Source organism: Malurus melanocephalus, unplaced genomic scaffold (assembly GCF_030028575.1).
Source record: "Malurus melanocephalus ecotype Western Australia unplaced genomic scaffold, MMel_1.1 scaffold_172, whole genome shotgun sequence".
Taxonomy (NCBI): domain Eukaryota; kingdom Metazoa; phylum Chordata; class Aves; order Passeriformes; family Maluridae; genus Malurus; species Malurus melanocephalus.
This window is the reverse complement of record NW_026623404.1, coordinates 1,445,596-1,473,067: the sequence shown is the minus strand read 5'-3', so window position 1 is coordinate 1,473,067 and position 27,472 is coordinate 1,445,596. Positions and strand designations below refer to the sequence as shown.

Genomic DNA, 27,472 nt, shown 5'->3' with positions numbered 1-27,472 from the left:
GAAAAAGATCAGTTGGGCAGAAGTTTCTAAATTCTCCCTGCCTACAAGTGCACATCATACATTTGATATAATTAGATAGATTTTTCACAACCAGAATCCCTCTTTTAGCAGAAATAAAAACACTATGGCATTACCTGAATCAGAATTTGGTGTAGATCTACTAGATGAGGGAAATTTGCAACAGGCTGTAAAAAACTTCTGGATATGAAGYGACAAAAGATTTCTCCAGGATTCATCTGAGTCATGAAGAAGGATATCATGAATCAGGTACGGAAGCAAAGTTTGACACAAGTCTGTTTTCACCTAGAAAACAGTAATGCACAGCAGCTGCTAAGAAAGAAATGATTTTTGGTTGTCTTTCTCAGGTTACAACCAAACACGACAATTACTCAAACGAACATAGAATGCTTGAGAAAGAGCACGTAAACCACTCAAGAGGGTTAAGGTGGCATTCAGTTAAAGTAGCCACATAAAGTTCACCTATGTTTGCAATTATCTTTCAAATCCTGTATTTTTTTATGAGAGTATATTTTATGAGTATCTGCAAGATATGATTACAAAGATCCTGAATCATTCAACAGCAGAAATTACTACTTGCTATCAAGATGAGTAACCACAGTTTTTGTGCATCGCAGCACACATACATGTACATATGTATTATTTAGCTCACCTCACACAGTGGCTTCATTAACTGGAGAACTTCATTTTTCACACCTCCACTATCCAGTATTGAACTAGTTAGYTGCTTGATCCAGGTCTCATGACTTTCTCCCAGAGGAATCCACAGGTTYGTGTCATCCAATTTTTCTAAAGGAGTCTCTGTATCATTAGCAGATACTACAAGAAACTAGAACAGAAATACACATATTGCAAACATTAAAAATTCTAGGTCATTTAAAAAAGCCATACTGCAATGCACACATTAAACCAAATTAATATTAGTGGTGCTTCAAATGATGAACAATATTAACTTTATTCATGCAAATGTTAAGTTTTCCAAGGAAGTCTGATAATATTAAAAATAAAATTTTATTGATAACATCAACAAGGACACATTAGGCATCACATTAAATTTACAAATAAAAAGACTGAAAATTAGGAAATATCTAATTGATGGTTAATTATGCACTTTCTTCTGACTTATTTTCCACCCCTTTTGCATCAAATAACAATGGAGTCCTGAGAAAGAATATATTACATTATTAATTAGGTAATCAAAGATTGTCTGTCTAAATGAAAGCACACAGCTTTCTGATGTCAAATGAGTAATTTCCTATGTGAAGGGAAAGCTGAACCTGGTAAAATAGGAAGGAGAAACAGATGTACAAAAGCAAATCAGATCTGCAATCATATTGATATCAAATTTGGCATTTATCAAAATCTATCTCAAATGTATTTTCAAATTCACTTTTTAAAAAAGATAGATATATTTCTTTTTTCTCTACCCCATATGCCATGTATGTAAGGTGTATCAGAAGTACCTTTTTCCTAGATGTTCTGAAAGGCTGTAGATAGATTAACATGGGATCAGCTTTACTTTTATAAACTTCCCAGAAGTCATTGCCAGACTTGGTGGCTAGTATGTTTTTCAAACAGGATACAGCAGCAGCTCTAACATCAATACTGAAAAAGTAACATACACAATATCATTACTACKTATTTCATTCAGATTTTTGATTTTCAGAATCAACCTTTATAAATACACAAGACAAATAATTATACAATCTATGTGTGYATCAAAAGAGAAATTTCTGGAGGAGGAACATACCATTGCATATTTTATTACAAAACAAAGCCTGAGTATTTACTCCACAGCACTGCTATCCTCTACAACACAGAGGAGACCCTCTGACTTGCATCCTACTACAAAGTTTCTAGGAAACATCTAAGGCTGATGGGGTAAATAGTCTGAGCCTTGGAGAAGCACATGGTCAGACACGAGCAGGTGTTAACACTTTCAGAGTTATCCGAACAACATACAACTTAATGGCTCCTATTATGTTTTGARCTAACAAAATAAAATCAGTATACTCACCAGTTATCTGTTAAAGCAGTATTTATTTGAATTAACATTATGAAGACACATTGAAGTTTTCTATCTTCAAGTAAATCCGCTGCTCTAGAATCCAGTGCATTTTCAGCATGCTGGAGAGCTATAGTGGAGAAATCCATGGGGCCTATTTCTCCCAGGCAACTTCCAACAGCCTCTGCAAATGCATGTTATGTTATAGTCKTTCTATAGTCTTATGCACACGAAAACAAGGTCTCACCCTACTTTCAGAACTGGGGTTATGGGGCAAAAAGCAGCAAATATTTATAAATAATCATTTAAGGAGCTTTATAATAAAATTACACATAAACAAACCTTGCAGCTTAACAATCATTAATATTACAGTTACGCTTTTTAACTCAGCTTTCTAGGAGTGCCTATGGCTCTAGATTTTCCAACTTATATCAGATATGTAATTTATGTTTGCCTCTGCCAGAAATTGGAAAATGCAGGTCATCCCTAAAGGGTATGGTAAATACAAGCAGTAGCCTGTGTGACCCCAAACAGTAGACTGCAAATTTAGTAAGAATTAATCTACATTTTACATAAAAATGTGTATTAATATGTCCCTCATTTGCTTTCCAAACAAAATATTTTATCAAAACACACAACTACTAAAAAAAATAAAACAAAGCTGATCTTTTAAAATAATTTTTAAAAAGGGATGTTTAATGCTCATCAGAAAGAAAACAAAATCTATTTCCCGGCTCTTTCCTTCATATTCTGCAGGTTGTGTTGAASTGGGAAGCACAGTGGGAAGTAACACTGAGAACAACCACAGTTTCAGTCTGGTGTTTGCAATGACAGCTCTAATTAGCCTGTGGGACTAATTAACTTACCCAGCACTGCCTTTTCTCCTGTACGGTTAACTGCCATCTTGGACAGCTGCAGTAAGCTCACCACCAATTTCACTACTACAGAATCTTCTGGCTTTTCTATCATTCAGAAAGAAAAAGAGATGCCAACCATGTCAGTATAGTTATAATGTAAAATTATTAGAAGAAAACACTGCTTCAGTGTCTTTTATCTACAAATGTCAGTATGCWTTATTAATGCTGAAGCAAGTTGGTGTTAAACAGTACATCAACAAAGCAATTAATTTTTCTTACTCATCATGGCTTGGAAACAAGTTTTGCATCTGAAAAAGCAAAAAAATCCCCAAACTAGAGTGCACATATGCTATTATTTTCAGGGGTTTGATGCAAAAATGATGATACATGAAATATTAGCATAAGTTTCACTATTTGAAACAGAAACAGTGAAGTCATACTACGTGGCTCCTTAAGTTAATGTCATCATCCTGTTCGGAATCTGAATCCAAGGAATAACTCAAAATTAGGCTTTCTGCCAGGACTTTCTCAGAATTAGATTAGCTTTCAATTGCCGAATTAACACTGCCAAATTATAAACTCTCAAGATGGCTATGTCCTTACATATTTGCTCCCTGTCTGAGGTATTTTTTTTAAATAAACATTCCAAACAAAATGATCTAGGGAAAAATATGATGATTTGTCACTGTAAGGAAGAAAAAGTCACCAAGAAAGCAGTACTTTTTAAAAAAGTACGACTGGAATGCAGACTTGGAATTGGACTTTATGCTTGTTGACATCTTTATAAAAACAAATACATATAATAATGCATTTTTAAGGGCTGTACAGAATTTTATTACAAGGGAAAAGAAAGGCAACAGGCCCATCAAGCTTGCCAGCCTGTCTCCAGCAAAGCAAGTACTCAGGTTTTGCCTGAGCACATCTTCATACCTAATAAATCTCTRTAAAATATGTCCAACTGCTTTTAAGGTCTGTTGTTAATCTCCACAGTAAGTAGTAGTTAATTTCCATGGTGAATATATTTTGAGAAGGTTACATGGCTTCTCTTGTATAACTACTCCCAGATAATTTAATCTGGGACTTAATTCTGTGATTTAATCCTTGCACTATGATAAAAGTGTTAAGTACTCCCTACTATGCTTCATCATTCCATTCACTAGGTCATACACCTCCCTCTATTCCTACTCAATTTCTTTTCTCAAGAGGAGAACTCACAAGGCTCTCCTCTGATGGAAGTTGCTCCACACAAGCTTGTTGCCCTTTCACTAACTCTATTCAAACAGAGTTTGGAAACTAAAATTGTAAATGATATAAASGATGTGGGGGCCAAAATGCACTTGCACCATGGCCTTACATTACAATTTTTCTTCAAATTTTATTTTGCACTTATTTACAATCAATTCCATCAGCTTTTTTCATCTTCCCATCAAACACACAAGCCGATGAAAACTTGATGTAGAGGAGAAAAATGAAATGGTCTAGCACAATTATATGAAAACCAAAACAGGAAGTAACTGAGTCTGGACTGAGRCCTAAAACTCAATCCTGATGTGTCAAAATCAAACTAAACTAAATCTTACCATTTATTATGAGAGTTTTAATTTCTAACACGCCTTTAATAAAATGAAGCTTCATTACATTTAAAAGAGTAGGGAGATCCATATACAAGAAAACTCATCAARCAACCATAAACCAATATACTTCTACATTAGCCTGGTCACATACATGCCCCATGCCAAAAGCTTGAGGGGTATTTCATCCTCTCTGGCATGTAACACATCATCTGGTATTTATAACTATCTTTCCTAAAGATAATTATGATAAAGATATTTATAAATATCTTTGCTAAAGATAGTTCTGATGTTGCATAAATCATAAATGTCATTCTCCTCTGTGTGTGAAATTATAATATGATTGCATTTTAAAACATACAAAACCAAGACGAAAAGGAAAACATTAAATGGCAAATTAGAGTACATCACTAAACACCTAAAAGCAGGTAGAAAAGAAATAAAACACATAAWCAGATATCAGTACCCTGGCAAATTTTCAGGAGATCCTTCATCTGATCTTTATATTGTTCCAACTTTTTGTGTAAATCATACAGTCCCTCGAGCCATGTTAAGGGCAGTGAATCACAAATCCCAACAGAGAGAAAGTGATTGATTTCCTGCAAAACAACATTGTATTAAGCACACATAGCATACAAGTAAAGGCCTTCAGGTAAAGAAGTGGCTCTCAGCAGTTCACAATGTGGATGCAAAGTAAAAATGAAGATCTACAACTATCTCAGTGCCTGAAACGGCCAATAGAAGGAATCCACATATCTAATTTAAACTTAAACTATAATTAGAAAGTTCTTTTTCAGTGGAAAGTTTGCATTAGAAAAATACTATGTCATGAGATGTATTTTGAAATGTAATTACCTCCAAAAGAGAATATGGTCCTTTACTGTATTTTATTTTCTGTTGAGTTGCTCGCAAATCTTTAAAAGCTGGATATTCAGGAAAAGGATCTAAGCATCTGATTGCTCGGTACAGATTTTGATTATCCTTGTTATCTATCACCAGATACTTCAACAAACTTAGGACCTGAACATTAAAAGTAAATAAAAACAAAAAAAAAAAGACAGAGGAACATTTTTGAGCCATATTTCTTATTCAGGTTGTAACATTTGCATTTCTATAAGTTCCATTAAGCTGGTAATATAATTTATTTACACTGTTAAAAGTTGTAAGATGTTTAGAGGCTTGGGGACATCACAGACATATTCTAAAATGGTGGGGCATTTTTGCTCTTCCTCCTCCCAAACAGAAATCAAATCTTGTGCTATCACAGCCTGCAGTTTTATCTGGTCTTTTGATAGAGGTGATTTCAAATGCTGGCCAACATACTCTCCATGAGTATGTTATTAAATCATTGACAATGATTTAATAACACATCAAACACAAGCAGTTCTGGTGTTACTAGGACTTTACTATTCTCACTAAAGTGCTGGTAATTTGAAATTTAGACAATGGCTCTACATCATAACTTACCACCCAAAAAATTTGTATAACAACATATCTACAACTTGAATAAATGCTTGTCAAAGAGGTACCATACTTTCTTTGGAAAAACAATGCTTTTATGCTTTACCTAAAAATCAATGCAAGTGGATATTCAATCCAAGCACCTTTGAGGAGTTTTAAATCTAAATGATGAGGGTTTTATTTGAAGATTTGTATTTACCTGCAGATTATTAACTAGCCTTCATTCAATGYTAGCAGAAAACATAAAAAGAAGAAATTGAAAAGTGATCACTAGAGGGTGGGCACCCCTGCAGGAGTATCATATTTGATATGATAGAAGAAGAAGAAGGCTGCATACTTGACATCAGTTCCATTTAAGAGAAATTTCTGTCCTCCYCTCTTTGTTCCTGCCCAGGGATGCCCTAATATGCTTCCTTTGCAGATGTGCATGTGCAACTGTTTATACACACATATCRTAAATCTGACCACAATCATTAGGCTGTGAAATGAGATTGCCAGRTTATTTTCAGGYGGATCAGCACAGCCCACCAGCTGAACTGGAAGCACAAGGATGTTGACAGTGTAGGGCTGCATTGCAACCATGCAGATACATATAGTACAGTGGAATCAGATTAAGCCATGAAGACTGAAGTGCAACAGGGAYACTCTTCTCACCTTCAGCTACTAATTATAAGTCTCTGAGTCTTCTTGTATTTTCAGTCCCAGCAGAATGCACATAAAAATCAACACCAGGAGGAAAACGATGCTTATCACACAACAGAAACTGCTTTGTTTCCCTTTTAAGGCCCATGTGCTACATTTATTTTTAATGATCGTTTGTAAAACAAATAGCTGAACTACAGTAATCTATTCTCTGCACACATTTCCTCTTTTTCCTTTAGACACCTTCTTGTACTGAAGATCATCACATTTCCCAYTAAATCATCCACAGAGTTTTCTAAGGAATTGCTTAGCCACCCAATGTACTATTTAGCAAAAGACAAATACCAAAAGTGAAGTTGCTTTTATTTTAAAAAATTGAAAGCGTACTATTACATCCCAAATAATAGTTTTTATATAAATCTCCAAAGCATAGGAAAAAGGAATTAAAATTGAACACGAGCACAGATAGAGCCTTAACAGCTTGAACTGCAAGGGTAACAGATAAGGAAGAAGCAGATACACAAAAMTACCTGTTCCTGAATTTGAGACTGGTCCATGGCAAGAGGTATTAGGGTTCCYACAATCACATGAAGGTGGGTCTCCAGAGCATCACTGCAACATGTAACTGCTGTGTGGCAAACATGATGCAGAAGATCACAGCAGAGTGAAAAGCTGCGCAGGGATATATCTCTGATTATGATGGGYCTGTCACAGGAAACAAAGTGAAATTGAAGAAATACAAATGGTCACTGTCTCAAGTATAAGAAGAGAAAAGATAAAATCAGGAGGAATTGATTTAAACTTTAAAATGTAGCAACTCAATCAATCAGCTCTAAAGACTTTTCTCAGAAGACACAGAAAAACAAAAATACTCTGAATCACTTCAAACAACGGAATAAAATCTTGTAGAAAAATATATACCAAAGACAAAAAAAAATCCAAAAAAAGTTGYTAGATGATTATTTGCCAGGAAAATCTTGAAAGAAGCAGAACAAAGTGGAAAACAAGCTCTCTGAATCCTTCTCTATATAAAATATCCACTACCTTCAAAAAATAAATTAGGTCATAAAAGCCACCTGGAGGTTGTCTAGACCTGCTTCCACTCTGAAGCAGTTCAGATTCTCAGGGCTTTGTTGAGCTGAATTCTCTCATATTCCTTGGATGGAGAACCAGTAGCTTCCCAGAGAAACTTGCTTCACAACATGACTATTCTCACTGTGAAAATCCTTTCCTTATGTCCGACCACTTTGCCAAGATAACAATTCTTACCAGGTAAGAATGGTGAGAATGAAAATGTCAACACTCTTATTAAYGTGCTCTGTGCTTACTTTGCACTTTACTCCACATTTTGAATTTTTCTTCCATATGCTTTAAATTCCTAAACACCCTGTCATCAAAATCTCCCAACACTGTTTATTTCTACAATTTGACAGCCTGTTACAGAGATAAAACCTGCAGTGTAGCAAAAACATCTAAATACAAGGCTAGCACAAAACATTCCATATTTCAGTAAGTGTTCAAAATTTAAACCGTAAAATTATAAAAGCATGGCAATTTAATTTTTAATCTTAGAAAAATTTAAATTAATTTTACAGATTAATTAACATAGGCTAGCAACATAAAAATATAAGATTATGGGAGCAAGGGAGCACAGACAGGAAGAACTAGAGATAACCACTTTGTTTACCTGCTATTGATGTGGTGAATCAGAGTGTAAATTACATCTCGGAGGACAAAAGCCCAGGCTCCTCCTAAACCATCTTTGATCTCTTTAAGTAACAGACCAACGAACAGGTGATAAATTATAAGAACTCTGTGTTTCTTATAAATGTTCTTTGCATCTGATGCATGCTTACAAAGAGCCAGAAGGATTTTCTGGAATGAATCCTAAAAATAAATAAAATATGAGTAAAAAAATTATTTATGAGTCAATACAGATATCAAGAAAAAAGATAAAAAATTTAAAACCTAACATGGGCAAAAAAAGCTTCATTTTTTCATTGCTTCAAACAAACAAAAGACCTACAGAGAAACCAATTCTCCAAACGGGACTATACGCCACATATCTTTTCTTTTTTAATCCTTCCCATATGAAAAATGTTATACACATTTTTCAGAAAGCCAAACAATTATGGCAATCTTTACCAACAGGTAAAACATCAAATAAAAACCATTAAAACATCAGGTAAAGATTCAACGTACTTTTTTTAAACATCATATTCATGCGTGCAAAATGCACTGTTTCACAGGATGCAGCATTACCGACTACACTGTTAAAACTGTAAACTTAAAAATAAAAGTAATTTATAAATACTAGGCAGGTTGTGTGACATTTTAAAAAACTTATGCCACTGGCTGGCAATATTAACTTCTCCACTCAAAAGATTTAGAAGAACACAGTCCAGGAAAAGTTTTTATTTTTACTTTTAGATTATCTTATTTTTAGATTATCTATAGGTTGGCAAAGTAAGCTGTTGACAACATATGCAACAAAACAGCATAATATTACACACATACTTTAAACAAATAAGAAATAAAGTTATTAGACAGTAATATGTTTATGATTTATAGCAAGGGCTTATACTTTCCTATGTCTTCATAATTGTCTTTGACAAGTAAAATCAAGTGTCAAAAATATCACTGACTATAAAATTACTGTCAGTAAAGGTAAACAAACTTACATTTTAATGGTAGGCTGTGTTTAGATAAAATTGCCAAAATGTAATTATTTTAGAATGTGCTTTAGATATGTGACAAATATGCCACATTCTAAATTGTGACTGATATACACAGATTTCCCCAACATTTAAAATAATTCTCTCTACTTTATATGTATTATATAATTAACACAATGATGTAAGATGTATTATATAACACATATAATAATTGATACAGTAATATCATTATACAATGCACATAACTCTGTCCCTGAATTTAGGACAACTTCCATTACAGAAGGCAAACAAATGAACAGAAAAGGGTTGTTTATTTCCCTCACACAGAAATGATGAAAATGTCTAATTTAACCAAAATTTACCCATAAGAGAAATTTTGCATTCTACAGAAAAAGAAAATCATCATTACATACTTACAGGGCTTTTAGAAAGAACTGCTACAATACTTTTTAATTTGCTTTTATGACAGTTGCTAATATAGTCCAAGGTTGCCTTAATCATGTAAGATGGAAAATGAGGAGGATTAGGAGCAGGATCCAGCTCCCTAAATGAATAAAAAAGAGATTTGTATTTTTCATCCCAAAAATCAAACCCCTTGCATTTAATACAGCAAGTCTTAATGAATAAATACATTAATTCTTAAAAAAGATTTTCGGCTTTCAGTAAGAAGCGCCAAAAGAATCCAGAAAAGTGATATGCTCCCTGTTCAGTAGCTGCTTGTTGTCCCTCTTTGGAAGCTTTTTAAACTGTACTATCTTAACATTCTCTGATTTTTTTTTAAGGACCATATTGCTAAAACCCAACACATCTGTCTCATCTAATGTACTTTGTACAAAAATCTAATTACAAGTCATGGATAAGTCTTCYGTATTTTGTAATTGTGGGAACAATTTGGTTGAGGAAAACCAGGGTAGTGAACTTTTCTGGGGCCTCAAAAAGAAAAGAAATGCATCATGGTAGTAATAAAAGTGCATAATACAAAGTTTCGTCACTCTTACTATTTCCTTCTCAGAAAGAAGAGCTTTGTTTACAAGCAGACATCTGTTAATAAACTCACTGCAAAAGWAATCTTTAAAGAATTCTTAAATCCTCAGCCATTTCACTTTTGGCGCATTTTCCCAGAAATGCTTTGGTTTCTTTCAACTTACTGGTTTTAMAATAAAGGTATCTTCTTCAACACTTAAAAAAAATACAATGTTTTTCCAAAAATTTGTACCTGAACACAAAAATCTGGAAGATTATTATGCAAATAGGGATCTTTTTAGGACAACAACAAAGACTGAAAAGCTAATAAACATGAAGCCATTTATGGCACTAGACTATTTCTATTAGTTTATTTGTCATTGGTTAAGCAATCTCCTTACCAAAAACAAGAGCTGCCACTACAAGAACTGCTAAGGAACAGCTCACTTTACCTCTCTGTGTCTTCTAGTCATTAAAGACCGTTACAAGAATCACTTCAATTTGGAGACTAAAACCTGACCAATTTTACAGAAAGGGCAGTACATTCAAATTTGAACTGATCTAAACTGGAACTACCACAATAGTCCAGTTCATCAACAAACAGCGTTCTCTTGCCCCCAGTTCATTCCTTCCATTTGCTACAGTATTACAGAGCTTTTCCTTCCTGATTTTAGGGAGTAACTACSTGAGAAAGCATGACTATGATGTATCATTACTAATGACAATAAACCCTGTCAGTTCTCAGCCTCAGGGCTCCCTCTTYTTAAGCCCAAAGGGCACATTTTAATGCACAATGTTATACAAACACACTCAGCATTTAGAAAATCTAAGGATACATACTTCATATATTTACTTAGGTAAGCCCCTTCTTCTGCTGTGGTACCAGCTGGTTCATGTAAGGTCATCAACAGTTCAACCACAATCTCTGGTAAATTACTGTGAGATAAATTGTCAATTTGCTACGAGAAGARAAATARCTTTTTAGTAGGAAAAARTATTTGAGTTAAAATTTTCTAATATTTCTTTTGCTCCTGAGAAAGCCTATTTTTTCTTGTCAAGATTCCCTATTTGTTCCATTATCCATGACATACAATTAAYTCATAAATTAAGCCTGGTTAAGCTTCTCTTAACCATGGCAGTCATGGGTAGAAAAATTTACTTTCCTACACTATACAGGGAAAAAAATACATTTCATCTTACTACTAGTTCTGAATATAGAGTCTGCCTCTGAATAAGACGGCTCCTCATAAAGCATTTACAAAATATTTTAAGAGGAAAATGTGATGGATACATGACAGAGAAACTCTGGGTTATACAATGAATATGTATTGCATTCCGAAAAAAAATTATACTTCAATCAACTGTCTGCCTGAAAGATTCTACTSAATAGCTACTTGAAATCCTTGGGATAAAAATTTGGCTAGTTTGAATTTATTAAAATACTAATTTTGTATCTGTAAGTTTGAACTGTTTAAATAATATATAAATGTTTGTGCTCTGTTCAACACCACAGATATAAATTTATTTAAATGGATACCTCTTTTCCAAGACAGTTTTCATCCTTAAGCTTGTCATAGACTTTAGAAACCATTTCTCTTTGTTCTGCTACTTCACTTTTTCCATGGCCTTGGTAGGCAAAGTATGGGAGGATATTCACAAGTAACTTTGGAAAACAGTCTGCTAGAATTTGTCTCCAGTCCTTTTCAATCTTGTTGGCAAGTGATTTCACATCTTCAAACTGATTTCTAATCACCAGGTGAGGAACCAGTACTTTGTAACAGGACCTGCACGTGGTAAATACATTTCCAAAATRTCTTTAAACTAGTTATTAAAAAAACCTTGAGCATCATGTAGTAAATACTATCCCTCTACTGTATAACTCAACAACTAGTGCTAAACAAATAAAAAAATCAAAAATCTTATCTGCATAAATACAATATACGTGATGCCTGGAATTAATTTCAAAAGTTCCCAAAAACATCTCCTTACAACAAAATCCTGAATTTAAACAATGCTTTCACATACAGAAAACTTACCTGTAGAACTCTTCAAGGCTCGTATAGTTCAGTAGAACATAAGGAAAAGTAGACAGGCTGTATCCACTGTCATTTATTTTCAGCCACTCYATCACCAAATAATCTAAATGTGATGTCATGAAGTCTTCTATACTTTTATAGCCAAAAATGTCAGATACTTTTTTCAAAACCTGAAATGCATGAATTAATATTGCAAAATAGCACAGAGAGTCCATAGTACTATGGCAAACTGACAGAGTTACACCTCCTTGAGTACCCTCCAGCCTTTCGATAAATATTTGCGCAATTCAGCTCCTGTTTAGCATTAACTATTTTATTATTTGTATTGCTGCATCTCAGAAGAGTGCAATCAAGGAACTACAACTAACCCATGTGAGTTAAGAAATAATGGCCAATATGCATTTTGCAGGGTACAGGATGCAGTGAATAGAAAGACAAGATAAAAGGAACACTTAAAAAATGACTGGTATGAAAGGCTGAAGTATAAACAGGAATCATTTCAGTACACCCTTGGGAACTTCAGAACAGAACTCCACAAGATACATACCACCTTCCAATACTTTGCATTTATTTTACATRTTTTCCACATAGGAAAACTTGCTTCCACTGGGTAGAATGATTATTTTAAGTCTGCAATATTTATAATAAATATTCTAATATTTAGATCTGTAATATTCAATGTATAAAAATGCTATTTGTATTTCAGATCTATGCTTTGAACATTATATTTATCATTAAAATTGCCTTCTATGATGTCATTATTTCTATGTAAATAATTAAATATAAATACAAATTCATTCCGTTATGTAAGTACCACGTTAATCATACCTTTACAATATTTACCAAATTTAAATACTGAAAAAAAACATTTTATAATCTTCCAGTTTTAACTGAACCTTCATTTTAACTGAACCTTCATTTAAGCTAAAGATAAAATGAAATGTAAGACTTGCCTTTTTCACAAGGTGAGGTTCTAATCCATTCTCTTTCACAGACTGACATATAGCAAACAGAGCTTGCTTTTCACAGACTGGACTGCAGCACAAAACCATGGTTATAAGCATCAGCAAAACTGATTTTCCATTACACTGTTTGTCCAAAAGATCTTCAGGACTTGAATCATCCCTGACCTTCAATAAGAAATTATTAAGAACTTGGGCAAATATTCTGCTAAAGCAATTTCCTAGTTAATAAATGAGCATAAATAACTTAAAATTAAGGGCAATGACATAAATATTGCTGACCAAGTCAAGCCTCCTTTTTTTACTCCTTGATGCATATAGGAGAGAACTGCCTTACCATTCAAATGCAGCTCTCCCCCTACTAAGGCATGGTGTTGACAACTGATGAGTTCAAATGAAAGTAACAAGAAACGGCAATGAAAGGGGAAAAGCTAACAGACACCACCAAGCTGAGGGGACAGAATAAGGAGCCAAAGCAACACAGAAATGAGATGATGACAAAAAGCTGGAGGTGACAGTACAGAGAGATGAAACAAGATGACAGAAATGAGGCCTCAGCAGCAAGCCCAGGGTACAAGAGAGAAGGCAAAGGTAACTGAGGAAAATGCAGCAGAGATGACATGCACATAGACAATGGTGAGACAGAAAAAATGGAAAATGTAGATGAAGATGATTTAGCATGATAGCAAGGAAGGAAGAAAATCGAAAGACACTAAAAGAAAAATGAATAATTAAAGAAATTCCGCATACTATACCACACCATTGTATTTCCAGTCACTGCACTGAAGTATAATTTTTCCTTCACCTCAAGATTCTTCTGAATAGTTCAACTGTTCAATTGGTTTTTAAACAAATCTCTGTTGCAAAAACCACTGCTCTAATACCACTAGAAATATGATCTTTCTACAATTCACAAATCTGGTCTTATACTATGTAAACACAAAATTTATTTTACATTGCCTCATTTATTGTTTATATTTTTTTATACATTTTATGTTTATATGTTTTTARATTATTTAGGCTATGTTTTTCTATGATTCTTAAGTGTTACAGCAACAAGAGGCATGATACAGAAGAGCAGTCTGAAACAGACAGTGAAAAAGTTTACAAACTTCCAATGCGGGCAAAATAGTGAGTGACTGGGTGCAAAAGGAATTTCCTGAGTATCACTTTGTTTCACCATCTCATATTACCAGAAGTCCAGARAAATTAAGTCTTTGGGAAAAGTAAAAATGATCATGTTAAAAGTAATTTTATTCAAAAGATGAAAACTAGGGAAAACCAATGACTAGATGTTGGTACCAGATTGCTCATTCCTTCCTGAACTCTGAGATATGCATTCTCAAAAGCCTTTTGCTGGAGCTTCAGGGGAAGAGGTCTTGACATTCCAGAAGAATCTCTCTGTTTCACATCTTGAAACAAACTTTAAAAAAAAAGAACAATAATTATTAGCATTACACTACAGAAGTACTCTATATTGTGCATATCAATWAGATTCTCCTTTTCTGAATATAATTATTTTACTGAACTATAATTGTTTAATTTTCTTATACAGATTTTTTAGAATTTTCTTATAGAGCAGTTTCTTTCTCACATCATAGAATAACTTAAATGTTGACAAGGTTTGAACACTTCAACTAAATTTGGTAAGCTTTTATATTCTGTCAAGATTTAAATTCCAGAAGTATTGAAAAGAGCAGCTATGCAGTAGCAGAAGTGACACCTAGTTAAGTAAAATTAGGCATTATTCTTATTGAAAAAAAAAATCTATATTATCACCTGGTAATTGACTTTGCAGCAAGAATGCGAACTTGATGGTGAGTGTCYGCAAGGAAATGTGGGAAAGCATCACTCACAGGTAGATCTTCATTTTTCACATTTAGGATTGCCCACTTGCAATGAGGATCAACCTGAAGAAAATTAATATTGTGATTATAATGTACAGGAGACACACTGAAATAGCAAAAGATCTTTATACACTGTTTTAAAGTACATATTAAGTAAGTATTTAGTATGCTAATGAATGACAGAAAAACTGGGATTACCTCAAGAAGGGCTTTCAAGCAGTTTAAAAGGGCTACTCTCACTGATGCTGTGCATTTCCCTCCTTGAGATAAATGCCTGAAACAAGGAATACTTGATCAAAGGAAAAGGTTGTCCATAATTTTGAGGAACAGCCTAGCAAGCTAGCTTCTGCTGCTCAAGTTGATTCTTTTGTGCTCCATAGGCATGTTTGGAAGGATTTGACATTTTTAYTGGTAATTGTAAACAGTATTTATTTTTGATTGCTGAAGTTATCACTTGCCTTAACTACTGATGCAATTCAGCATAGAATCAGTCTTAGTTTATATACAGCACTGTAGTATTTGTTATTCTAATACTATCTTAAGGATGATTTTTTTGCTACTTATGTAGCATGATACAGAAAATCTGTGAAGTTAAATGCTGGATAAAGATACCATAGTACACAAACAGCAAGATACACGAAAGCACTACAGTCTTCTTACTGATAGCAAAGATAAAAACTAAAGATCAAAAATTCTATGTCCAACAGACTTCTGCATTAAATAACATACCAAAAAGCTCCAACAACTGTCAAAAAGTGTCCTTTGGCATGCCCTGTCTCTTCAGCATGTTCATCAAACTGGGACAACCCTACTGCTACAGGGAGCAAACTATTAAGGATTACTTTACAAACTTCTTGATCTCGTCGATACAAAGAACACACAGCACTGTGAAAGAAAGAAAGAAAAAATATCTTGAAATATCCACCAAACCYCCTGGAACAGATGTAAAACATGCTGAATAGTTTCTTTCTTACGGAAGAGGCTTAAGAAGCCTATCAACATCGACTGCAGGCAAGAAGAGGTTTTCTTCAGTAGGGAGCTCCTTCAACAGGATCAAGTACTGTGGAATAAAAATAAACAAATAGAATTAAAAAAAACCAAATAGAATAAAAAACCCAGACAAAACCAAAATGGAAAACAGTACATAAGAAAATAAGTGGACAAAAAGAATAATTAGGGAACTTTCTTCTTAAGTCTTACAGAAATCTTGCAGCAAAGACACCTATTGTGTGTTAGACTCATCCTCTTCTCATGCAAACATTGTCACACAATACTACAGACCACRAAATTTTTAGTTCTGGCAGCAAAAAATATTTTCTTTGCAAACTAAACCATAGACATTATTCTACTACAGAGACTGTTTCTAGTTCTTTAACAAATAACGATAAAGGTAAGATACTTATATTTCTYTTTATTTTCTCTGGCTTACAGATTCTAACTGCTGTTTCCTGACCAAAACACACTTGAAAAACACTAAATTTAGCCATTTCAAGCCTTCCCAGGGGACTGATGACAGGAGAAAGCCAATATATTAATTGAGAAGACTGTGCAAATTTAGTAACAGCAAATTACAGAAGTGGATCAGCGGTAAAAACCCCTCACACTCACCATGTGCAGATGCAGTGGCTTAGTGCTATCAAAGATACTGCTTTCAGTCAGCATCAGCAGCCTCCTCCGTATATCAGAGGCTCGGAAGCTCACTGTCTGAACTTGGGCTGTAGTTACACAAATACACAAGAACCTCACAATTTCAAGGAGAAGTAAATCCTGCTTCATCAACTGTTCTTCAGCCAATGGGCTCAAAGCACCTGGAAATAAGAYTTTGGTGTAAGAAATGCTTCTCCAAGGACAACAGAAAAGGTGGTAACATTTCAGGTCTTTWCAAAACTAATACAAGTTTTCAAAATAGACAGAGTACAGTTCGTCTGTTCTTCAGCAGTTAGGGGATCAGGGTAAAAGCTTCTTAAGTGGGCTTCCCACTTCTACAAAGACCCTCTCCAATGCAAGGGATTTTAAACTTATGTACCCATAATCAGTTGATTTCTCCCTCAGGGTTACAATGAACTCAGCAGAACCATCTGCAACTGTGTTTTTCTCTGCTGTTAACTATAAGGATGTATCTTAAATTAGAGATTCAAGCTTCCCCAAAATCGAAATGACACCAATTCCTACTATGTTAATATCCTCATTGAAATTTCACTTATAACCTAAACAAGATAGGTACAAATGCCATTTTCCTGTTACATTTAGAATTCTAGTAACTTTCTGCAATTCCTACCTTTATTGACTAGAATTATTTATCAAATGTCTGGAGAAGATACTTCCAAAGACACTTATTCAAGCTAATGAGAAACCAGACCAGCTGCTGTTTGTGAYATTAGTATAACACCCCAATTTCCTTTTCATTCAACAATAAACAGAAAAAAGTCCTGGTTAAAGACTAAGATACATAACATTTGAAACAAGAATTTGAAACAGAAGACAGCATAACTACTTGTAGCTCCCAACAGGAATAAACAGATCCATGCTCCTGTCCTTCTGAAGTTCCAGGTATAGTGTGAAGAATTATTAATCAGGAGGAGAAAAGTTAAATACGACTATTTTAAAGAAAATTAAKCACAATCTAATGAGAGACAAGTATTCTACCAACACATTTTCTGTCTTTTCTTTGCCAAAACTTCAGCCTGACTTTGAAAACGTTAGTTAGCTTCTCTTCTTGCATTATTTTATTTATAAAATAAAAAATAAACTTCTCATTTCTAAATGAGCTAGAATACTTCATTAACATCTTTAAAACACWGATGAAAATTATTAACGCTTAGAAAGCACCTGGTTTAACCATTACCTGCTTCAATTACTAATAAAGCATAATTTTGTACCTCACTACCTTTCAAGCAAGGAGATATTTGAAAAATAAGCTTTTGGAAGYAGTTTTGGACACAGAGAAGAACTGACCTGTTACAGTTTGCATGTCACCAGAGTCATTTGTATCACTGATGTCAATCACTGAATGATCATCAAACAGATCATCAGATACCTGGTTATCTACTTCCATTATATGGTCCTCAGGATCATTCCTGGGATACACTTCTCCCAGTAYACTTGGCTTTCCAGTAACTGTCATCTGACAAAAAACACCAGAGCCTTTAAAAGCTGGCTTTTTAGGGACAGAAGAAACACCACAGACATAGCWCAAGGACAGACACCGAAGTTTCCCAGTGAACTAGAACAGGTGAAGACAGCAAGGGCTACAGGAAATTGGTTCATTTCATCCTTTCTGATAAACCTATTTTCTATACCTGTCTGAACAATTCTCTTTAGGACAGAAGCTTCCTAGACAGATACTAATGTCCACATTTTAGATTGTACCAGGGACAATGTCAGTTTTTTAAAAACAGTTCTCTCTGTAAGASTCACCAACTTCTCAACTTCAGCCTGACTACAGAACAACGTGCCCAAAATAGAAGTTTTAAGAACCGTGCTAAACACAGCAATGTGCCWCACTTCTTCTTTTCCCAGCAGGAGAGTAATTTACAGTTAGATTTACTAYCCATATAATAAACACAAGAAACCCAACCACTTTTTAAGTGCATTAAAGTTAAATGTCATGGAACTTTTTGTATATACTTCTACCATAATGAARTATTTTAAAAAATGTAAAATAGATACATGTTTTTTTAATGTGAGCTGGAATTCTAACCTTGATCACATGTTATTCAACTACTCTTTTTACCTTAAGCCTGTATTCAAATACTAAATAAAAACATTTSCAGATAGGAATTCTCTATAAAATTAAACGTATTTCAATTTATGTTTTTTGGTAATATGTATCTTGTTTAGTTTTCCTCCAGATTATACTGCTGTAAAAACATTCTCTCACAGAAGAGCATTGCATTCAGAAACAGACAGAATGTACTTACCAGATTCTTGCAAATATCTATGAGATCATTCATAAATTTTGATGTRAACAGATGCAGGAATATATTAGAGAGCATCTTACTAGCACTGTTCTGTAAGGAAGCAAGATGTACAGACAAGTTAATTAATTTTTTTCAGGAATTATAGGTATGATACTCAATTTCCTGATCTCATTAATGAAGAAAGAAATTTAAATTCCTTTATAAACTTTACCTTGGTACAATTGCACAAACATTTTGTACACTGCATTATCAAAGTCCTCAGTGTGTTGATCTGGGTATCTGCATTTAGTTTGTTTTTAGACTGAGAAATGCTTTCTCCAGCATAATGAATGAGAGCCTAGTAAAAATACAATATGGTTAGAAAACCTCAGTGAAATGCTGTTACACATTGGCAGTTACACAGCACACACATAAAGACAAAAGGATATGATTCTCATTCATACAGCTTTGATACCCATAGTGTTCATCAATGAATCCACATTTTTTTGTGATTTTTGGTTTTGCTCATTTTGCTTGAGAAGTGACAAAACCATGGCCTAGATGGGCTTGAAACATTAATAWTTTCATCATAAAAGAAAAATACAGCATATCTCCATAAAGTGTAAGTTTTGGGTTTCTGTTTAAGCAAGAAATCACCTCGGATAGTAGTAATGACAAAAGTAATAGCAATAGCAATAGCTGTCATCATACTGATTTGAACCGTCAAATTAACCYAAATTCCTGAATACAAGACCTATAAATGAAAGGACTTGTTATCGTACAAGCAGTCCTTTGTCTATATGTCCATGACCTTTATTTGTTTGAAATGTGTGACTCAGAAATGTATCAGTATTTAGAATAATCTCCATTGCAAAACTCACATACTGGTGTACTGACAAGAATTTCAGTRACTCCTCTCAGCAGCAGTAATATATTTAAACCTATCTAAGCTGTCTTTTTCCTAGCAGAAACCTGTACTTTAAAAATGTGTCAACACGAACATGATTTTATGAATTAATTTATATTCCATGGATTATTTCATTTTTAATAGTTCCCAAATGCATTCCTGCTTACCTTAGCATTCTGGAACAAYGCTGACTTACAGGCATCCTCTTCTTTAAATATACCAGTGTAACAATAGCAACCCAGAACACCAACCAAGAGACTGGCACATCGGACAAGGTGTTCAGCAGCAACAATCTTAGACTAAATCAAACACACAGTATAAATATCAGTGATTTRTCACCACAAAATACAGAATCCATATACTTTGCTTTGAAAAGACATTGTTTGGGAGCACAAATGTAAGGATGTAACAATGATTTCTAACTTACCTTAGGACCACAGCTGCTTAAAAGTTTTTCTGACATTGCTAAAAGGCAGTTCTCCAGTGTTTCCCTAAGACTTTGGTTGATGGYAAGTCTTGAACCAGTGTCATTTTTATCTGCAACATTTACTGCAAAGTTTGTGAAAATATCCATTTCATCAAACGTTGTCTGCAGGTACAGCTCTTCAACATCACAAAATTTGTTTTTTTCTTTCCCTTGCACATGTTGCTCACTTGAAGAAGAGACAGAGTTTTTACTTTAGCAGCCAGTATACAACTTACGAATCTTAAAAGCAATTACTTAAATACAAGCAATATGCAAAAGCCAAGTAAAATATTTTATCTCTTTGTGCTTCCAAACCCTGGTTGATCTTTACTTTCTGAAATAATCTTCACTGCAGAATGGTCACACACAGATCATAGCCTCTCCTGTAATTATGGAGCAGCATTTGTTTTGTGTTACAATCCCTGACCTCAGCCTGCTTTACACAGTTATGCAGAAATCCACCAAACCTCTGAAACGACTATTTTTTACTTCTCGTAGGTAAGCCTTACATTCCATCAGAACAAGTTATACACATTTCAGTTTCATTAAAAGGAAACTAGATATAGTCCAAAGGSTTGAACACATGCATTGGTGAAAGGTGAGGCAGCATTTCTACTCTAAGTATCTATAATGATTCATTTAAAAACATACCATTTAGCATCATTTTGGAAAAAGGTCATGGTAGCTCTGCAGTTCTTCATTGTGAGGCTCACAAGAATTTTTTGTAATACAAGATGAGGAAAATCACTGTAAAAAAGAACGTTGGGTTTTTTTTTACTTTATAGCAATCAGGCAAGCTCTTGGGATTCCTGAAGCACACCCAAACATTAACTAGATTAACAGTGTATCTTCAAAGAAATGTAAATTTCTACTTAAGATTTCTAATGCATAGGTCACAAATCTGCTATGATATGGACAGACAACCAAATTATATTCCCAGAATGACATTCTACAGGAAGCTTAAAAACCCTAAATACTCTACTTACGCTTTAGTGTAATAGAATTCTGCACTAATATAACATACTTTCCCTGAAGAATTTTCTGTGTTATAGGGTGAGTTTACATGTAAAATTATGCCACAAAAACTTTACCTGCAGAGCACAGGAGGCAACTCTGCACATTCTTCCATTTCTTCCTCCAAATAGCTGGACAGGAGCCATTTCATTATTGCCTCCCTTAACACAGCACCCAGATTTCTTTCAGAATTATTCCGTTCCATTCCTATGTCCAAATTTTCTGGCACTGAATAGGCAGACATCACTAATGATAAACAACATACAGCAGAACTGCAACAAAAACGTAACAGCATATTTGTGAGAAACCATGTGATACTTATTGAGCAGCACTCTAAAACAAAGCCAGTATTTCTGCATGCATAGGAAGCATCAAGTACATAAGCAAGTTAACAAGCATGCATACTGGTCAACCCCTTTATTAAAATCTTCACATTTTTATTTTTCTTGGCTATTACAGACATTTCCTATCTATCTTAAAGACTGTTTCAGAGTATTTATTTCAGAATAAAAATTTAGAAGAAAACATATTTCTTAACTTCAAAGAATCAACATATATCTATCAGTCAGATTTTAAATTTTTTAGTCCATTTTAACTTGTAGTACATTCTAAATGTGAAGATGCTTGCCTCTGCTCTTYTGCCTCTGCTTTCAGTCTGATTATGTATTTATGATCATTTCAAATGCTTAGAATACAAATCTGTACAGTTCTTGAATATTATATATAGTCACAACAACATTGAGTAACACAGTGGTTTTGGTTGCACAGCAAAGAGGAATACGAATCAGACACAAAACACGATCCTTGCTTCCATTTTACCTTGAAGGTTTACATGCAGGTCCTGAAAATACCTTCCAGAGYTCTTTATCTGTTACAACAAGGTTCCCTTGAATCATAGCTCCAAGCAGTCCAAAGCTCTCCACTTCAATTTGCTGAAGGCTTACGCTGCGAATGGTAAGAGTCCAGATCTTTGCCCAAGTTCTCTGCAGCTCCAGCTTGTGGGTGCTTTTCAAATCAGTTTTCTGGTTTTGACACAAAGCTACCTCTGTGAGACAYTTCAGCACGTATGGGGTCCTTTCYCCCCGGCGCTGCTGAGGCAGTAGCTGGTGAAGGACACTGAGTAAGGCAGGCAGCTCACTGTTAGGGAGACTCATGGGATACTTYGATATTAACTGACTTGTAATCTGTAACCTGGAAAACACAAAGTGAGGCAATTAATACCAAACATACAGAGATTTGCATTTTCAGAATTAAATGAACACACAAACAAAGCCTTCTCCACAACTGCCATTTCTCATCTATACTTCCCAGTACTGAGATTTGTTTATTATGAAAAGTTAAAGTATTTCTACCATTTTTACTTGTAAAGACTACACATSTAGGCTCACTATCACTAACATTTTCTTACACCTAATTTCACTGATTTCTGAGTTCACAGATTTCTGACTACAAGCAAAGAAAGTTTTGGGTCAAAAAAACTATTTTTCCCCTTCTTCTGGATTAGCTTGTTATAAACTGCAACCTAGAGAAGGACCTCAAAGACGAAGTTACATAAATAGGAAACATCACCRTAACATCTCAGCAGACAGGAAAATGAAAATTTATCAAGTGAAAAAAATGTTGAGCTGGGGATGGTTAAGTTGAAAGGGTTTTGCTTATAGCAATGGTTGCGACTATATAGAAAAACATGGTGGGATTCTTGGGGCTGCCCTGTGCAGGGTYAGGAGCTGAGACTTCAGTGGACCCTCTGGKTCCCCTAAACTCAAGACRTTCTATGATTCTATGAAATTACAGTACTCSCAGTATTTCTTGGTAATTGCTACCTCCACACATGTTAACTTCTCAGCTGGATCCTACACAGACACTTTGCCTCRACACTACAAGCAATAAACACACCCTCACAGAAACCTGCCACACCAGCTCAGGACCCAACTCACAAGCAGCTGCAAGCAACTTCCAAGAAAAGTCAGARAGACYGAGAGGAAGTGTAACAGCAAAAAAYATTCAGTGCAATCTATTTTAGTTACATAAAACAACATGCTTGGACTTAGAATTATAACTGGTAAGTTCTGGAAGAGTCTATCTGTAGTCTTTCAATAATAACKTGATTCCCTGCTATGCTCTCTGCTATAGAATCCTCCTGCAACAGTCAGTAAAAGAAGACATGAAACTATACCTCCAGGCCAGAAGTCCCTCAGGGCAAACAAAATACCCCTCAATCAAGGTCCGAGGTAAAAAGACAAGCCTTGCCAAAAGTTTTCATGACAGGTATTACTGAAAACTGTGTGAACTAGTCTAAAATGGCCAAATGTTTAATGGTTACTGTACTATGGCACAGCCAGTTTAAAGCAGCTTTCCAAATGCTCGGAGAATCTAAAGTAAGTGCTTACATATGTGATTACAGCATATGCCCAACGTGATATACCCAACGTGAATGCACAACATTTTCAGGACAATCTTAAATGTAAAAAGATCTCTGGAATGATACTTTCTTCATGCAAAGATGTTCTTACCAAGGTATGACATCAAAATCCTTCTGGGATCTTTGCATGTTGTCTCGAATGACTCCCCAGCCAAGCTCAATCCTCCTGCGCTTGTTTGGCACAGTGCCCTCACTGGGCTGTCTTTGTGAAACAGCATACGACTGGCTAATTTCAAGGACTTTGGTATCCTCTGTAAAAACCTTTCATAAAGAGAAATTAAAAAGTATGCAAATTAAAAGAAGAAAAAAGCAGCACTATTTATGAGAAAAGTGAAATGTCARCCTAGACTAGTTCATTTTTTACTGAGTATAAAGCCTCTTAAAAGGCAATCAGAATCCTTATTTATTATTCTTTACTACAACAAAACCCCTGCTTGTAGCCTAACAAGAAACACTWGTGAAATACAATATATTTGTAAATTGTACAGAATTAACAAAACACAACAGAACACAGACAAAAGGTATGAATATGTCAGCAAATTATTTTGAGAAAATGCTTACGTCACATTACTTTAAAAGGTAATTTTAAAACGTAAATTTAAAACATACAACTTAGTAATTACACAGTCAACATTCAAATAAAAATGTTACCTGATGACAAATATCAGCCATTAACTCAATTAAATTTTCCTTCACAGCAATATTACGTGAGCCTGAAGAATACTTCCCTCTGCTACTGATGACATTTATTTCATTCACCAGCAGATCATACAGGTTATGTAAGATGCTTTGCCACTTTGTTAAGTCATATGCACCTGTAAATACAAAAACAATTAAAAGAGAACATATATCACCCACTTGATAGAATATGTAAGCCTACTAGACAAAGCAAAATGSAGCAAAAACAGAGTAAAGCATACAAAGTCCAACAAATGCAGAGTTGCAAAGCAAATTCTGCAATGGAGAATAAATAAAATTAAAAAGTGAAAAAGTTAAGATAACTTAATCAGCATATACAAATAATTAGCATAGGAATTAAGTTTCTAATAAACAGTTCTTCATCTAACTGGAAAGAATACAGTTAAATGCATCTAACTGGAAAGAACACAGTTAAAGGTAGTGGATAAATTTCTACAAAGTATTAAAAAAATTATGCTAGAACTAAAATAGGTCATGCATGMCAGACAAAYAATTACTGAGTTATATTCTCTGAGCAGTTTTATACTTGAAGTCAAATTTAAGTGACAATGGTAATTTCTGGGCTTAAATAGACTGGGTTCAGTTTACCAATGCATTGGTATTTTACCCAATCTAAACTATTATTTCCTTTCCCCAAAGACTTTATATTTTCATTTAGCAATCAAAAATGCCTTTTGATTAAAAGCAGCCCCAGCCTTTAAAGCACTTAATGCAATTAAAATGCTCCTAGTGCATACAATTTAAAAACACTTTTTCACTCTCACTCAATATTAACCTATACATAAAACTATTGACAAATAAACATCAGTACCATTAATGTTTCCAKGACTTAGTATCAAAATTCAGAGTTRGCACAAAAAACAATCGCATGCAGCAATTTAAAAAAAAATTGTACCTCTTCCCTGAGTTTTTGCACCCTTTGGATGATGAATATGAACTTGGAAACGAAATAACTCAATCATTGATTCTTTCAGAGAATCCTTTGGTCTATACTGAGTCCATATGTAAAGCACYGTAGGCAAAATTTCTTCCCCTACTTTGCAAATCCGCATGCGACAGTTGTCAGCAAACTTGTTGCAGAAAATATTCATTGCTCCAACAATATGATCCAGGCCTGCAGTATTCTTCTCCTGCCTGTAACATAAAGCTAACAYTCAAAACTTCCAAAAGAAATAATCTTACTTATTTTCATAAGAATTGTTTAAATGTAAAGACTAGCATGTAACTACAATCAGAATAGTATTTGCCTAACAAATACAGAAATTGTTAGTATTGTAGAGATGTTATTTAATTGACATTCAAAGACAGAAGAAAATATGTCTTAGCAGTATTACCTGTTGTTACTCAAGTCTAACCCCAAATACTTAAAATAAGTTATTTTCTAGCACACAAAAGGAGCACTTGCAACATACCKTGCAGACTGTATTGCTTTTGAAAAGAAGACAAGCATATCAGAACTCAAGCCATCAGTTTGGAAGCAGTACCCCCTCGTAAGTGTGTGTATTATCCTAGCCACCAAGACTCTATTAATACTCCCAGAAGGTTTGAGGTATAATTGGCTATACAGGTTCAGCAATTCTGCAAATGGATATTAAAAAATACAAAGAAATATAAACATAGATATTACAGAGATTTACATACAAAAAATCTTCACACAAAATATTGCATTAAAGACACAGAGACCACCGCTCTGTGGTCAGCAGCTGGAATCCATGTTCTTACTTTCATCAGCAACAGATCCCCGACTTTATAAACAAAAAACTGACTCTCTATTGTACCCCGAGTACATTTTCACGTGACACTAAACAAACCAGACTGCAAAACTTCTAATATGCTACTTTTCAAAACATTTTTCTCTTATATCAGCAAATGAAAATAGGTGAGTTGAGAGTTTAGTCCATGTTAAATAATTTAGAATACATAACCACTCTTCTCCATGCTAAATAAATTAACTGTCTTGGAGTCAAATCMAATCCACTGAAAAGTTAAAAATATMTTTGCATTTCCACTCACTTYAGGCTGCGTGCTAAATCATTATTCAACTTTTACATCTATTTTTATAGATTATTTCTATTTAAATCTTAGGCTTTCCAGTTTTTCTTTACATGCAATATGTGTGTACAGAGACTCAATRGCTTTTTAGGACTTCATAAGCCAACAAAACTCAAGACAATAATACCTAGCAGTAATACATTAACTGTATCAAAAYTATACCTGTAAGTTCTTAGTAACTTGCAAACAACTGCACACCAATAYCAGTTTTACTGAGGCTTTCTCCAGCACACATATTCCATGGATTTGGTGTACATGTTAAGCCCTGAGCAGACCATGCATGCATAACCTGACTGTATATAAGGATGTTTGCTTCAGCAAGAAATAGACAAACAGTACACAGGAAAAAAACCCCAATATTCCTAATTTTCATTGTTTTGTTTATTTCAAGTGCAAGCCTTCAAGTATGACGTTGCTTTACCTGTATTTTGTGTATTATCCCACWCAACAGGGCATCAAACAAATTAAAATGCATCTAAACATGTTTCTACAAAAGGAAAATACACTTTAAAGTRGGCTTAAAAATTTTACCTGACCATTGCTGCTGGGATAGCTCACACCAGTATTTTCTTACTGAGAGGATATCCTTTAGGAGTATACTACTACAGTCAGAACCATAAGCAGCACAACTTGTTGGATCTCTTATAATTTCCATGACATAAATCAGAAGTTCCTGACATTTCAGCCTGGGTCCTCCTACATGAAGAAACAATATGAGACYGTTTAATTAACCACAATTCTACCAAATAAATACGTAATTAATTGTTTGTAAATGTTACTTAATAAAAAAAAAAAACCAAAAAACAACAGTAATACCCCAAAACCTACAGTTCTGAAACAGTCCTATTAGAAAGTACCTTCTTAAACTATTTCTAAAATATAAATTAACTATGAGAAGATATATCGGTTACAGACACACTAATTACAAAAAGACACTGTGAGCATCAACAAGGTCAGAGAGGAGCACAACACACTG

At 34.4% G+C, this 27,472-nt stretch overlaps 1 protein-coding gene across 2 annotated transcripts in view; it reads right to left on the bottom strand.

Moving 5' to 3' along the window:
• The window catches only part of ATM (ATM serine/threonine kinase), a 57,119-nt gene that overhangs the window by 25,919 nt on the left and 3,728 nt on the right, over positions 1-27,472 (bottom strand). For both annotated transcript variants that reach the window (XM_057372500.1, XM_057372499.1), the window contains exons 5-37: positions 27,028-27,192; positions 25,857-26,022; positions 25,340-25,578; positions 24,397-24,560; positions 23,837-24,006; positions 22,143-22,514; positions 21,401-21,595; positions 20,961-21,056; positions 20,271-20,496; positions 20,011-20,142; positions 19,169-19,294; positions 18,958-19,047; positions 17,993-18,161; positions 16,646-16,845; positions 16,012-16,097; positions 15,767-15,922; positions 15,236-15,311; positions 14,970-15,100; positions 14,493-14,613; positions 13,182-13,358; positions 12,229-12,398; positions 11,730-11,976; positions 11,033-11,151; positions 9,647-9,773; positions 8,242-8,441; positions 7,085-7,259; positions 5,307-5,471; positions 4,918-5,050; positions 2,890-2,985; positions 2,036-2,207; positions 1,482-1,623; positions 671-847; positions 135-303 (exon numbers count right to left, since the gene is read on the bottom strand). In XM_057372500.1, coding sequence (XP_057228483.1) covers positions 135-303; positions 671-847; positions 1,482-1,623; positions 2,036-2,207; positions 2,890-2,985; positions 4,918-5,050; positions 5,307-5,471; positions 7,085-7,259; positions 8,242-8,441; positions 9,647-9,773; positions 11,033-11,151; positions 11,730-11,976; positions 12,229-12,398; positions 13,182-13,358; positions 14,493-14,613; positions 14,970-15,100; positions 15,236-15,311; positions 15,767-15,922; positions 16,012-16,097; positions 16,646-16,845; positions 17,993-18,161; positions 18,958-19,047; positions 19,169-19,294; positions 20,011-20,142; positions 20,271-20,496; positions 20,961-21,056; positions 21,401-21,595; positions 22,143-22,514; positions 23,837-24,006; positions 24,397-24,560; positions 25,340-25,578; positions 25,857-26,022; positions 27,028-27,192 — 5,349 coding nt within the window. The remainder of the gene's footprint in view (positions 1-134; positions 304-670; positions 848-1,481; positions 1,624-2,035; positions 2,208-2,889; positions 2,986-4,917; positions 5,051-5,306; positions 5,472-7,084; positions 7,260-8,241; positions 8,442-9,646; positions 9,774-11,032; positions 11,152-11,729; positions 11,977-12,228; positions 12,399-13,181; positions 13,359-14,492; positions 14,614-14,969; positions 15,101-15,235; positions 15,312-15,766; positions 15,923-16,011; positions 16,098-16,645; positions 16,846-17,992; positions 18,162-18,957; positions 19,048-19,168; positions 19,295-20,010; positions 20,143-20,270; positions 20,497-20,960; positions 21,057-21,400; positions 21,596-22,142; positions 22,515-23,836; positions 24,007-24,396; positions 24,561-25,339; positions 25,579-25,856; positions 26,023-27,027; positions 27,193-27,472) is intronic.